Source organism: Lutjanus erythropterus, chromosome 5, assembly GCF_056507025.1.
Source record: "Lutjanus erythropterus isolate fLutEry1 chromosome 5, fLutEry1.hap2, whole genome shotgun sequence".
Lineage (NCBI taxonomy): Eukaryota > Metazoa > Chordata > Actinopteri > Lutjaniformes > Lutjanidae > Lutjanus > Lutjanus erythropterus.
In genome coordinates, this window is record NC_139321.1 from 12,144,415 (window position 1) to 12,160,485 (window position 16,071).

The 16,071-nt window shown below is 39.4% G+C and overlaps 1 protein-coding gene across 4 annotated transcripts in view; it reads right to left on the reverse strand.

The window, feature by feature from the left end:
* Positions 1–16,071, reverse strand: part of il1rapl2 (interleukin 1 receptor accessory protein-like 2) — a 490,288-nt gene that overhangs the window by 180,624 nt on the left and 293,593 nt on the right. For all 4 annotated transcript variants that reach the window (XM_084718821.1, XM_084718822.1, XM_084718820.1 and 1 more), the window contains one exon: positions 1,019–1,188. In XM_084718821.1, the coding sequence (XP_084574947.1) occupies positions 1,019–1,188 (170 nt within the window). The remainder of the gene's footprint in view (positions 1–1,018; positions 1,189–16,071) is intronic.

The following is a 16,071-nucleotide window of genomic DNA, read 5'->3' on the forward strand; positions in this document are numbered from 1 at the left end:
AAGTGATTTAACAATTTAATTAATCATAGGTGTGATCTGGATGAATCAGCTAAGTGCAGCTGTTTGTGGCCAAGATGGGCTGCAGGTGGATGAAGCATCTCACTGTGTCCCTACTGTGAGTGTGCATACGTGTGTGTGTTTTCCGCACAATCTCATCCTTAAAGTAAACTGTTAAAGACAATAGAACACATAATAAGGAAATCATCCTGCAAGCTGGCGCTGCCTGACATAATTTAAAGGATGGTTTAATGATCGGAGAGGCTGCTGTCTGCTGGATTTTCCATGTGCGCAGCAATGTCGCTTCAGCAAATATGGAGACCTTTCGGATGCGTAGAAGAACACAGGACATTGACTAAAATTAAATTTAAACAATGAATGATGTTACTGCTACTGTGTGTAAATGGCACAGCTTCTCTCTCATGCACACACAACTTCTTATTTCACCCACTTGGATTAACTGCAGTGTCCTGGAATCAGAGTGTATGCACGTTGTGAACGTTGTGTAGGCATGTGTTGCTATCTGAATGATGCGCTCTTTAAGTAGCGTGAAAATACTGCACCATTGACTTTAGACCAGGTTTTTGTTGGTCAAAGGTGCGATCGCTTTCTGCTGCCTCTAGATAGCGATGCACCAGCATTGCACCTGACCACTCATCATTTTAAGATCAACACAGCCACGGGTACCTTCTCAACAATGGCACTGGGTGTGTCGCTCAAAAACTAGCAATGACAGCTGCACCGCGCTGTGAGCTGCTTTGCACCGAGCCCTTGGTGTTACACGGCCACACAAGAGTGTCATCACGGTGTGGTATAATGATGACAGTGATTGGTCAGAGCTGGACATGACATCTAAAATTTAGAAATCATTTTAATTATACATGATTACAATTATCAATCCTGATGATTTAATTATGAAAATATAAGCGCCACATAAGACAATTTTAATTTGATTGATTATTTACAGTTTATCATCGTCGGTGTTTGACTTCCGCAGTCACCTTCCTCCTGATGATCTTACCTCTGCGTCTCCTTTGTTCTTGTACCAGATGAGGCGCAGCTTGGCGTTGGTGGCCATGGTGTAGTTGGTTCGGATGTAGCTGTAGAACAAGGCACATTTCACCCGAACAGGTTCACCGGCCAGAACATGGTACTCCTTCAGATCCACAGACCAATCTAGACATCCATCCACTGTGAGGGGAGACAAGAGGAAACAGAAGAATATTGAGAACAGGGCGAGAGATGCTAGATGTAGAGTTGAGAACTGTGCAACAGAGAAAGACTGTCAGAAATATGTCTTGCAAAACATCATCAAAAACTCTACTATAAGGTTTAATATAAGATATAAAAACTATTCTTTTGACAGAAAAATGCTTGACTGGCAGAAAGAGAGACTGAGAGACAGAAAGAGAACGAGTGTGAGTGACAGGGAGATTGTTTTATCTTGTTTCTTTGGCAATATTGTTCTTTAGCTTCAAGGCAATAAAACATTGAATATAAATTTGAGAAAGTTTGTGTCCGTGTGATGTCTACTGTCAGCATGCTGGAGAGTGAAACGGTGCAAGATTAAAGGAGAGTCTCAGAGGAAATGTGATGCTTTATACAGTATACATCAAGGGCATAAACACGACATGAATAAAAAGTGTAAGAGTTGTGATTGAACATATGAAAGAAATAATCAAAAATCAAAAATTAATCAATTTTCTGTTTTCATTCCCTTTTTACAACCAAATGTTATAATATTAATACAATAATACTAATATCCTGCGTTCTGCTGCTTCAAACTGAAAAGATGAGGAAAAAAAGCAATAATTGCAGAAAAAGCGGGAGAGACGTGACAATAGAGATTCAGAGAAATAAAGGAAGAAGTGGAGGAGGTCGAGACAAGATGAAAAGAGAGAAAATCAGAGAGGAAGTACGCAGCGGCGATGTCGGGGTGAGAACGGGTCAACCGGAACGAACAGAAAACAAGTTGTAGATGGAAGACAAGTAGGATGTGGTGAGACGTGGAGGTCAGGACGGAAAATGACAAGGAGCTTTCCCAAATGGACCCCTCCCCCCCACCGCCTCCATCCATCCTCCTCCCTCACCAGCTCCCTCTCCACCCGTTCGCTTTTTTCTTTTCTCTCTGTTCTCGGCTCCTCTGACTTCTTTCTTTTTCCCTCATGGTCTGAGGCTCAGATAGATGTGCTCTGTTTTAACTGAAGCCCTCCGGCACTTGCCACAAGGACTTCCCACTGAATTACAGCCTCTACCCTGCAGCAATAAAGCCTCTGGATCTGGATCTGCCCAAAAATACCCCCTCAGCCTTGCATCTATATTGTGTTCTTCTTGTTTATTATGCAACACTGGGGTATATTAGGGGCGTAAAGAAAGAGGACTACATCAGTTGAGTATGAAAGTATAATGCTATGTGAAAAAAACAAAGCCATTCACCACATTTTCGCTGTAATATTGTTTTTTTTTCCCCAAGAACCAGACTCAAAATTCTTGTTTTGGCCACAACCCAAAGATATTCAGTTTTACTGTCATAGAGGAAGAAATAATTGAAAAGATTCACATGAAAACAGCATTTTGTTTTTCTTAAATGCCTCAAAACAGTTAATAAATTATCAAAATAGTTAGCGATTAATTTAATAGTCGATTAACCGATTAATCATTGCAGCTCTACAGTAAATTAAAAATGGCAAAATTAGGTATCATCTCAAGAGTGTACGCAAAACGGCCAACAGACCTTTTCAGTTTTGGTAAGTAGATCTTTTTTTCCTTCATTTTGACTTCCCACACTGCATACAAAATCTCAAAGTCCAGTGTGTCAGATTAAGGGGGATCTATTGAACGAATAAGGCAGAAAATGGAATATAAAATTCATAAGTATGTTTTCATGAGTATATAATTACCTGAAAATATGAATCACTGTGTATTCGTTACCTGAGAATGAGCCCTTTTATATCTAAAGAGGGCACAGATGCTCTTCCATGGAGTCCACCATGTTTCTACAGTAGCCCAGAATGGACAAACCAAATGTGTGTATTGTTACCGTGGCTACAACTGTAAGTCAATGTACACGTGTTTCAGCACTCTGTAAAATGTGTCAAGTGTAATTTGTGTTGAGTTAAGTCGCTACCAAAGATTTAAAGACTTCATTTGCATGAGTTTGCGCTGCAAATTTATGACCACACACTTAATTGGTTACATTTATAGATTTAGCAATATGTATTAAGTCATACAGAGGCAGGAGAGATTTACTGTAGTATCACTGCACACACACACACACACACACACACACACAGACGCAGCTAAGCAGATTTATTGCTCACACAATCACTCTCTCACCCTCACAAATGATTTAGTACTCATCCACGTCTCACACACACACACACACACACACACACACACACACACACACACACACACACACACGTGCAAACACAGTATTAAACAGCTATCATTTAATCATTGACAAGGTTGCAGGTATTCAGAAGACTACAGCCGTAAAACCTCACTGTGTGTGTGTGTTCTAGCATACATGAATGTTTGCGTGTTACGTGTGTATGAGAGAAAGAGAGAGAGAGAGAGAAAGAGAGAGAGAGAGTGTGTGTGTGTTCAAAATTAAGTAATGAATAGACCAGCCTGACTTGGTGGTTGTAAATTAATGAGCTGACATAAATTGAAGGTGTGAGTGTAGTCCATTCAACACCTTACACAGAGAATCTCTCTCACACTCACACACACACACACACAAGAAAAAAAATACATACACACACACGGATGCTTCCAGGGCATTACATTAATAGAAAATCACATTAGTTTGGTCTACTGCACTAATGCTTTTTGTTTTAGACAATGTTTAACACAGGTCAGACACACACACACACACACACACACACACACACACACACACACACACACACACACACACATTCATCTACACTCACAAACACATTAGAACGACGAGGCCATATGGAGCTGCAGGTCATAACCAAAGCAAACTCCCAATAATTCATTCATCGTTGCTTTTACACATGCTCGCTTATGTGTATCTATCTGTGTAGGTGAGTGCATGTGCATGAGTGGGTGTGTGTGTATATAAGCCTGCAGTGTGTGTGTGTGTGTGTACGGGCGAGTGCAGCTGTGTGTGTCTGTAGACATATTAAATGTGTGGGCGAGGTGTTAGCATGGGCAAATATATCATTCCCGTCAGCTCTATCTGCATATGGATGCTCCCAAACAGCCGAATGAAAATAACCCTGGATAAATGGCAAAGTTTCAGAGTTTGGCAAAGTGCAGAGAGTTTGGGCAAAACATATCACACACACATAACACACACACACAGTGACAAACCTCAATACTGGTTTAGACAACTTCTGTTTTTCCTTTGGCTGATACAATCTTGTCATTGAGGTTTCTCCAAACTGCTTCTAATTTATATATACAGTATATATAAATACATAGTATGTTTGCTAGTAAGGCGCTCTGAGACTACAGACTTCCACTGAGGCCAATAGACCTTTTATTGCTTGTTCTCATTTAGCATTAAGTTTGAAGATTATGCCTCAGTATCTCTGGTTGAGTTTATTGCAGACAGTCCACATTTGGATGTGAATAAGAATATACTTCGTTGAATGATATGTGTGTATTTACGTTTCCTTAGCCCCACCTTAGTTTAAGAAAAAAGCGTTCTTACAGTTGTAGTGATTATTATAATAATACTGGTTCTTCCATGGGACCACTGTCCCCGAGTGCTCTACAAAATCTGCTTTCTGTATTAAGTTTGAGCAACCGCATGACTACTCCAGGGGATTACTGGAATTTGTGAATGTGGACTCGTCGTATCGCTGCAACTGCCTATGTCTTTTCTCCATTGAATTTTGCCAGCAAATACTGGATTTTAAGATGGCATTTATCCCTCTGAGGCCAAATGTCCTACTTAGCAACGTGAATGAAAGTGAAAAATCATTTTTGTGTCAGCCCCCTGATTCAAATCCAATTCTAAATTTAATGGGTTGTCCCTTGGCCCAAGCTACACCCGTCCACCAAGGTTCATAAAAATAGGGCCAGAAGTTTTTTTTTTCTGTAATCCTGCTGGCAAAAAGACAAATGGCACCAAAAACACAACCTCCTTGGCAGAGGTAATTATGTCTGGCAGAATGTTTAACTTAAGATTTTTTAAGGCTGGTAGAGACAGCATCATTTTTTGTTTTGTCAATACTTTTCAAGCAAGTTCCTGGGACAAATAACTGTAGACTTGTTTAAATATCATACTTCAAATGTTTAGTTTATTAGCAAAAGAGCTTTAGCAGCACTGTAGAGGATGATGTCTAAAGCAATGACAAGGTCTGGCATACTCACTGTCTGAAGCTTGCAGCTGCAGTTTTTTACAACTCTTGATTCTCTGAAAATGTTACCAAGCCACGATGAATAAAGACACAGACACTAGAATGCTTTACACATTCTGATTATTAATCATTACAGTCATTTGATTGTTGTGTGCATTGCCCGCTGCAGAACCTTCTGAAATATGACGCAGTAAAGTGATGTTAATAAACTATTGATGTCTGATGCAGATGGAGGAGGTGAAAAGTTGTAATGTAACAGACTGGCGACTGTGGGGGTCTCTAACATCAAAAGAGGTCAAACAACGGAGGATAATTATGTAAATAAAACTCACTCATTTCAATTCCTCATTGAATGTCTTCATCTAGACATTAAAAGCTCTAACTCTTGAATGGTTTCTCACTTTAACATATATTTCAACATATATTATTTAGGGTTTTTTTTGCATTTTATGTTTTCATTGTATTTTGATTTTATTATTATGACGTTGTGTTTAATGTGTCCCATTTGGTCTGCAAAAAAATCAAACTTTTTGTTTGTCATTTTAAAGTTTGTGGTGCAGATAAAATTCATGTAATTCTGAATCATCTAAACTATAGACGGCAGAGGAAATATACTGTACGTCCATGTTGTTGAAAAATGCATGTTGAGAACTTGCTGAGGTGAAATGATCCTGCTCCTGTTCCACCGGCAGAGAAAGAATGCTACTGAGCATGTGCAGAATAAATATCATCACTCTAGCTTGTTTCTAACTTTGAATGTGTTACAGTTGCCTGCAGTGTCCCCGACACCGGTAAAACTGATAGAAGTGCCACTATCACCTGACCAAAGCTTGAATTATTATTTTGTTATATAAAGTAATAAAAATGACAAGTTTAAGCATGAGTTGGACTACACTACACATTACATGAAATTAACCTAATTTAACAGTAATACTGAAAATAGGTCTGTGAGTCATGTAGGTTGTGTGGGGTGCAGCACATTTAGTTCAGGCCTGTCACTCAAACATAAAGCCCTTCAGAGCCCCAAGCCTGTCTGCACGCCTCCCACAATCCCCTGCAATACCACTACAGCTGCTGCCATAATAATAGCTTGACCTGACCCTTCACACACACACACACACACACACACACACACACACACACACACACACACACACACAAACAGGTAATGAGCCTGACATTCACAAACAGGTCCAAACACACATGCACACCCACCAAAAATAGAGGAAGGGAGTCACACAAGCAGAAACAGGGCACGCAGTCCAAAAAGACACGGCGAGTAAACACACACATTCAAAAGTCTATCACCACTGCAGGGGCAATTTACACCCAGGTGAGAGTGAAAAGAACAGAGGGAAAGAAAAAGAGAAAAAAAAAAACAGAAAGAAGGTGAGAGAAAGAGAGGTAGTAGCCGCCGTCCGACCCAGTGTTTTGCGCTGATGTTCAATTTCAGCACAGCGCCGACTTGATGGTTACTTCTTTTCCCTGAACACATTTTATGAGAATAGGCTTTAGCCTTGATAGAGCTTTATATATATGGTAAGAGGACATACTGTATGTGTGTATGTATGTGTGTGTGTGTGTCAAATAGAGCAAGAAAAAGTGTGAGAAAGAGAGAGGTGGAGTGTGTTTGCCATTTTCAAAATGACTCCTCAAAATGAGTTGCACTCGTGCACAAACCAGTGGATTCCATGCTACACACAGACACACCCACACACACACACACACACACACACACACACACACACAAATAACCACACATGGACACACACACAGCAAAGCAATCTATTTTGTGAGCTGTATGAATATGGTAATGCATGTGTGGGTTATGGCCTTCATTCAGTGCAATGGAGTTACAACAGCATCTATCAGCATACAAGGCTTGTAGTGCCACACACACTCACACACACAAGGCCAACACGCACACAAACACGCATACAAACCCACACCCACAGTAAAACGCTCAGCTCCATATTAACGCACGCACGCACACACAAACACACACGTTCACATGCGAGCGTCAGTGCTGAATAAATGGAGTTGACCACAATCTGCCCTCTGTCTGATGCTCCCAAACAGACTGAAATGTATTCACCCTCACAAGAGAAAACACACACACACACACACACATGCACACACACTCATGACTATTCTTTCAAACAACCCATATTGTTGAACAAAAGAAAGAATCATGTGACATTTATTAAAACCAAAATTGCTGCTGCAAGAACATTTTTAAGCAAATCTGCGTATTGTTGTGATGATGAGTGTGTGTCTGCGTGTATTTGTATGGAGGGTTGGCTTTGTTGGATGGTGACAAAGTGACAGTAATAACAGAATAACATGATGGTTGTCAGACTCTTCAATAAGCCCTCAGAGAGTCATGTGACTGGCAGCCACACAATGTCAAACAAAAGTTTTCTCTGCCCCAAATCACCTTGTCTACACGCTGGAAGGAAGCTATCTCATTAAAAAAAAATACGTAGAATAAAGAATGGTTTAGTATAAGTGGTATAAATGACCTACTTTGAAAGAAATTGTCCTAATAAAGATATTCATATATTCAAGATAGAGGATCCACTTTTCTGCAACTAACAGGCAGTCAAACTGAACACTAGCCAAAAGTGTCCCCCATTCCCCAGGAATCCTGTAGTGTATGAGCCCACTGGTACACTGGTTTGGCACGAGTCCTCTCCCATTTTGGCTCAATGTCTAGCCTCTTTACTTTAACAATATGTGACGTGGATTATGACTTAGAATAACAGACTAACGAAAAGTGCAAAGAAGCCAAACATGAGCAAATATCTGGAATAAAACATGAAGACAACACACTGGTCACATGCTGCAGCGTTGGGATTAAAACTCGGACACAATTTCAGTTGATTTCTTACATGAGCTGATGTTTTATTCAGTCTTCTGACAGCTGCAAATCTATCATTACATCCCAGGAGTTGATGCGCTTCTGAATCATTAAATACTGTTGCAATGTGGTTCTTTGGCCAAATGTAAATATTATTTGTAATATGAATAAGTTATTAAAACATGAGTAAACATGACTGAATTCATGATCAATTATACTTGCAATCAGGTCTAAAAATCTGGTGTAATAAATGTATTGGGACTTGTCCTTGTTCAATAAACATAGACAAATAAGTTAGGACGTGACGTGTCCATTCAGTCCTTCAACCTGATCTTGATCTCATCTGACTTCATAATTTCAGGTGCAGTGGTGCAAAGTGCAGTCATTTGGACAGTGCCTCTATGCTTCAGTGTATGATGATTTAGGTTCCTCTTGCGTTACGTTTAATGTGCCATTAAATTCAGGTGACATATAATAAAAAGCAAGACCAAAACTGATGCCAGCTGCATGCCCATGGTGTCATAATTTGAAGCAGAGAGTCACTGACCAAGCTTTTTGATGAATTAGCAGTGAGAACGTGTTGACATTTACACAGTTCCATGGTTACCCGTGAGGCTTTTCCATCAGCACTTTTGGTCGTGCCGACTTAAACCGTGCGGTGCTGACTTGCATTTCCACTATCACTTTAAACACGCGGAGCCGAGCCTAAGATGGTCCATCTCTGGAATGGGGCCAAAGTGTGCCCGATCCCCCTTTATTTGGGATGCATTGACGTCTCATCCTGTGTCAACTCCCCTTCTCCCCCTCAAACAAGCAAATGTTGTGAAACTCAATTCTCGTCTTGTGGGAGAAAGCTGTCTTTAAAAGTCTCAGCTCTCAGTACTTTTGTAGCTTCTAAGTGAATGTCTGTGGTTTGAAGTTTAGTTTCTCTCCTGCGTCTCTGTTTGTACTTTCAGGTATCCACTTTATTTTACTGTTTCAAGTTCATTTTCAGCTGCTTAGGAAACATTTTTATTGTGAAGAATTTACAGGAAATTAAGCTTTTATTTGCTGTTTTACAGCCGCTCAACAAGTTTTTCTCCAGTTAAAACCAAGCCAGCACACGTATTTGGAAAAGGGAACATGAAGTATGGGTGAAATGGGATTAAGAAGGACAGTCAGTTGTTGTGGACAGGTTTGGTGGTGACACAAACAACCAACTGTCTTGTTCTCCTTCCTTTTGAAAGAAGCGTCCTTCCTGCCAATGTGGTCATTTTGTGGAGTACAGACAGGTCAGCAGGCGCACTTGTTTTCTGTGCTATTTTTACAACTTTATGTGGTGCGTCCAACCCTCACACTTCTCCTCATACACTCGCCATCTGTGTGTGCTCCACTTCAATATCATTTTTTCAAGCTGCAAAATAATTCTAACAAAATATTTAAGGCAAAGTTTTGTAAGTTTCTTCTTCCTAAAAGTTTAAACGATTGGTTTACTAAATCTATCAGACATTTCCATTTCTGGTGTAACACTTCAATTTGACTGAACTGGAGACATCTGTCTCCTCTGAGAGGACGCTGTTGTGGCAGAGCTGCTTTGGACTTTTCTATCACCAAGTTGTCAGAGTGCCCTGGAACAGAGAGGGCTATCTTAAAGAGAAAGAAAAAAAATGTGATTTGATTGGTCAGGCTGGAGGCCAGGCTCAGTTACAGTACCGTTTCCAACTGTGTTATAGTAGTTTTGCCATGTGCCTCTTGAGTCATTCACTGTGCCTGTGCCATGAGCGGTCGATTCATGGAAAGGAGCCTCAGCGTATCAGTCTGGTCTGAAATTCTTGAAATGTGTTTAAAAAGTGGTTGATTTCTTTTGTAGGTCATGAAACAGAAAGGCAAACATTGACTGGGAAGGCCATTAAGTGAAACAACAAATTATATGTGAAGCAGATGAAGAAGAAAAAGAAAGAATGTGAAAAAAATAGGAAATTTAGACGATGAGGGAGTAGTTTTGACAAGAAGTATTTAATGAGAAGCAATGACTCCCATTTTCCTGGGAAGCAGATCACATTGGCCTTCTTATTATCTTATTATGTCCTGAAGAGGTACATATATGGATGGATGAATGGACAGATAGAGGGAGGGACAGAAGGAAGATGAGAGGACGAGAGACAAAAAAGGCACACGTGGATGAGCAAACGAGGAAGCCATATTTTGGGAGATAATTAGAAAGCCGGCAATGTTTCCCTTATCAAGTTACTTCTCATTGAATAATGACAAAGGAAACAAAAGTAAAAAGGAGGATGATAGCAGGAAAAGAAAAGAAAATAGGAAAAAGTTGTTTGTAGCATTACAAAGTTAAATAAATCACCATCAGATTAAATGGGGTGCCTGTGGCATAATTACACTAATAAATGAGATCAAGGAGGAGATGACTGATGATCTATCTCCCACCAGAGGTAATGTTAGTGTTAGATATTTCCCATTAACCTACATGCCTCCTGGCATAATCATGTTCTTTTTCCTCTGGCTGAAACTGTAAACTTTCTTAGTTTCATCTAAAATTGACATCTTCATGTTGTGTGTAGGAAAATCTACACTTGTGCCATGAAGCGATGCCAGTCTGTACTCACCAGAAAAACATGCGTGTTGGTTGAAAACATAAGTCACTTATTTCGACGGACATGTCAGTTTATTGTTAGGTGGTGCTCCCTAGTGGACGTAGCAAGTATGAGAGGAGAAGTATAAGGAGGAAGAATTTCTTCAGGTGGAGGTGGGGTGGATGGATGGCTCATCCAGCAGAACATTTCATTATGGACGTGACGTCCATCACGTCACTTCCATTGCACGAGCGACATCACTTTCGTCACATGAAACACGTAAGTTATTTTAACCCAAACCCAAATCTTTTCCCAAACCTAACCAAGTAGTCTTATTACCTAAACCTATCAAAGTAGCTGTTGTGCCTAAACCTAACCAACGTGCAACCATTTTATACATGGATATCTTATAATGAACTAGAAATTGAATGCAAACATGGTGCCCATTCAGTCCAGTCCAAAAATTCATAATAAAAAGAGTCATGATTGAGCTCGTTTGCAACTCAAGGTGTCTTCTCAATAGTTTTACAGACATCTTTTATAATGGTGGACTATGGGGGAAAATGCTCTCTGGGTGGGTGGGGACTTTTTCGCTGCAATACCACAAGTGGACACTGGGAAAAATAGGTGGCAAGGCCGAGCAGCAATGCCCTGTCTAGTTCCGTTTTAAGTCTATGGGCTAAACCTGACCAAACAGTTTTTTACCTAAACCTAACAACATAAACGATGTGTGTAATGTTATGTTGTCGCCCGAGTGACATCTCTTCTGTCAAGTGATATACGAAACATAACGTGTTACTTTGAAAGAAACCATAACATAGTTAAGAACCAGTAAGCCTGTCGCTGTCAGTACCCTCCACCAGTAATATACGTTTGCTTTTGGAGTAACTGACAATCACCTGTTCTGTCCTTAAGGCATGAGGATGAGTTGGCAAAGCAACAGGCTGCTTTATGACAAGTTTAATGGGAAGAACAAGCATGAGAAAGAAAACAGAGTGGAAAATACCCAAACAAAACTGAGAAAGAAACATGTGTAAGTTGGGGAAAAAACAAGCACCGGTGTCAAAAGGTTAGCCAGAAAGGGGAGCTGATAATACAGGAATATCAAAGGAGTGGAAATAGACTGAACCAATTATACAACACATGGGAGGAGACACATACAACCAGATCAATAGAGAAATTCAAAAAGAAATAACCAAAAGATGAAAAGGGCAAACTGGTGAGGAGATGAAAGGAAAAGCAATTGGAGTAAGAAGACCATGCTGGAACTCGAGGAGAGAACATTATAAACTAGAAAAATTGCATTTCCTGGCGGAAATGCAGTGGGAATGCTTAATGCTGAAAAGAATTTGAAAAAAGTTGCTGAAAACGCCATAACTGTAGCACAAAGTATGCAGAAATTGTGCAATTGAGCAATTGTCTGAAAGTGCCGAAAGAGCTGAGCAGAATGATGGTTGAATGGTTTCTGTAGCACAAAGTATGCAGAAGCAGTACAAGTTCAAAGTCGAGTACTGTAAAAAGTTGAAGACTGTAAAAAGAATAAAAGTTACAAAAGTTGAAGACTAATAGGCTAAATGTGCCGAAAGAGCCAAGCAGAATGATGTTTGAATAGTTTCTGTAGCACAAAATATGCAGAAGTGGTGCAATTTCAAAGTTGAGTAGGTTTTGAAAATTTCTCCCATAGACTTACATTGTAAAACTTAAAAAAAGTTTTACAGTGCAAAAACTATAAAAGTGAAAAAGCCAAAAAGTAATAGCAGCAATGTCCTAAAACGGCTGAACAGTATCTGTAGCACCAAGTATTTCAGTTTAAGTAGTAGTTTTTTAATAGCAGTAGTAATAATAGTTTTACAGTGTAGTAGTAGTCGTAGTAGTAGAAGTAGTAGCAGTAAGTAGAAGCAGCAGTAGTAATAGCAAAAGTAGTAGTAGTATTAGTAGAAGCAGGTTTGAAGAGTTCCATTGTAAAAATTGGTTAAAAAAAACAACTACTACACTTTAAAACTAATAATAGTTTTACAGTGTAGTAGTAATAGTACTAGTAGTAGTAGTAGAAGTAGTAGTAGTAGCAGAAGTAGTAGTAGTAGCAGAAGTAGCAGAAATAGTAGTACTAGTAGCAGAAGTAGCAGTAGCAAAAGTCGTAGTAGTAGTAGTAGTAGCAGAAGTCGTAGTACTAGTAGTACCAAAAGTAGTAGTAGTAGTAGAAGCAGAAGTAGTAGTAGGAGAAGTAGTAGAAGTAGTAGCAAAAGTAGTAGTAGCAGAAGTAGTAGTAGTAGTAGCAAAAGTAGTAGTAGTAGTAGTAGAAGTAGTAGTAGTAGCAGAAGTAGTAGTAGTAGTAGCAGTACTAGTAGTACTAGCAGAAGTAGTAGTAGTAGTAGCAGAAGTAGTAGTAGTAATAGTAGCAAAAGTAGTAGTAGTAATAGCAAAGGTAGTATTAATAGTAGCAGAAGTAGTAGTAGCAGAAGTAGTAGTAGTAGCAGAAGTAGTAGTAGTAGTAGTAGCAAAAGTAGTAGTAGTAGTAGTAGAAGTAGTAGTAATAGTAGTAGTAGTAGCAGAAGTAGTAGTAGTAGTAGCAAAAGCAGTATTATTAGTTGCAAAAGTAGTAGTAGTAGCAGAAGAAGCAGGTTTGAAGATTTTCCCCATAGAGTTCCATTGTAAAAATTGGTTAAAAAAAGTTTAATAGTGTAAAAACTATAAAAGTGAGAAAGCTCAAAAGTAATACCAGCAATGTCCTAAAAAAGCTGAACAGTATAATAGTTGAATGGTTTAAATAGCATAAAGTATGAAGGAGTTGAAACATGTTAAAAAAGGTACGGAAGTAGAATAATAATAATAATAAAGAATAGAAGAACAATAGTGGGAATGCCTTAAGCATTCCCACTAATTACCTGCTGTATCTGAGCTGTAATATATTACTATGCACTCTTTTCACTTGGTTGTATGTATTTCATTACATCAGCACACCATTGTTTCTCACCGTTTTTGACTTTGTTGCATCAGTTCAGTGTTTGGTTCTACAATCAGCAACTTTCTTCTTGGTGATCATTAAACTTGAACCTAATCTTGGCTTAATGGACAGGTTTATATGCAGAAAAGGGATGATGTATTTTATGTTTATTCGGATAATATTGGTTTTTATTACTTGTTGAACTTAGGGTGACCTCACCGTCTGCTGTATCTCAGGGTTAATGAAACGTCCCCCGTGTTTTTATCGGGATTGTGATCTTTTGCAGACACCGGGACGAGGAAAGTGTGTGGACCTGCTTGGTCAAAATGAGGAGTAGGATGTGTTGATTCTGAATATCAAAACTGGAGGTTGTGTGTCTATTGAGGGGCTGACTGTGACTGACAGAGACAGCCAAAGGTGTCAGTAGGCTAGTTTTTGATAGCCTTGCTTGTGCTGTAAGACGGTCATCACTGAAGAAGCATATAACAAAACTGTCACTGAAAAAAGTTAAATTCTCTACAGCGTTATTAACCAACCGGTCACATTTTTTTTTTATTTTCTTGCTTTTTATTTCTTTTACAAAGAAGTATTTTATCACTGTGATTAAAATAATGATTATGAGAGAAAAAAAGCGAGTCAACTTCCCTCTATAACATGACATTAAACCAATCATAAGAACTCATTTATCACAGATTTGTTCTTTAAATGTTTTAATATTTGTGTCTGCCATCCAGTGAAGACTTTCTCCAACTCTGTTTGGAATTTAGGGCTGAAGGAATATCACATAATGAAGAGGGCGCAGCTCAGTGCCTTTGTAGTACAGATACTTCAAATTACTTCCTAATGAAATGTTTCTATTGTAATCAGGGGTGCCAACATGAAGGGAAACACCAGGCCAGTTATCCCAGCGCCTGAGTCAAGGACTCAAATTGTCCTCTAACCTTTAAATAATCTGCTGAAATAAGTTTTTTAAAATGCACATTTTTGAAAAACTTGACAATGCTTTGTATAGTATACTATAGCATGAGACAGACACACAGCTCACACAGCTAAAAGTGGCCAGCCAGATTATCTCACTAACAGTGGTGCTAGCTTGGCTACCCTCATTTGTCATGTGGCCCTTGCCTTGCAGGTTCAGAGTGTTCCCTTGAGAGTGTCGCGTAGGTGCCATGCTGCTGCAAAATCTCTTCAGAAGGAGGTCTTTGTGGAGGGCGAGTATAAAAAGTGCCTGACAGCCTGGACTGCTGTTCATATTCCATCTTCCATCAACAGTCAAAAGAAATTCGCTTATCTCAGCCAAATAATTTTAGATGCACAAACAGCAAAGCAAAGGCTTTGCAGCAGGCACTTATATGAATCCTTTTTTTTTTTTTTTTGATAGTCATATGCAAACGAGTAGTGGTGTGTATACTTTTATCCACCTCTGGGCAAGGAATTTTACACAAATAAGGAACAGATATCTATCAGTGAATATCTTGCAGAGCAATCATGTTACAGCTTTTCATGTAATCTGTGGTGTTTACTGTGCAAGAAGAGAAAATAAACTTTATCACAGGGATGACACTGATGACTGACACATAATGTTAGTTATTGTTGTTACACAAGCAAGACAAGACTTTTTGAAGCTAGAAGCAAAAGCTGATTTTATATGTGTGTTTCATGTATATTGGTTACAATCATAGCACCATTGCTGGTTCTACAGTAAATGTAATAACAAGAAACAACAGAAGAATCATGATTCCATTTTCTCTCTACAACAAAAACGCAATCCAAAACAACTTCCTCCAAACAGGCAAAGCTGTGCAGGAAAACTCCGGTTTCATCACACTGACAGATTCACTCACTTGTTTGAGGAAAACAAGGTTTTAAAATTCAATACTTGATTAAAGAAGTTGCCAGGGTGGAAATGTTTCCAATGCTCCATCAAAAATTCAACTTCCAGTGAATATGAGAAACTCTCCTCTGAGCAGAACCAAACAACTTTCAGGCTCTGAAAATATTGTCCTCCGTCTTCATGTTGCTGTGCGTGTATTTATATATTCGCGTCTCCTGCCCTCTCCATTTGTCACTGTGTCGATGGAGCGTGCGGTGCAGTCACTCCCGCATTTGTCAGTCCTCTAGTGTGTTACGCACTCACACACACACACACACACACACACACACACACATACACACACACACACACACACACACACACACACACACACTTAGGGTCCCCTTTGCTTCCTTCCTGCCCGTCATTAATAAAGAGAAGTAGCTGCACACCTGTTCACTGACAGCATCCTACAGAGAGAGAGAGAGAGTGTGTGTGTGTGTGTGTGTGTGTGTGTGTGTGTGTGTGTGTGTGTGTGTGTGTGTGTG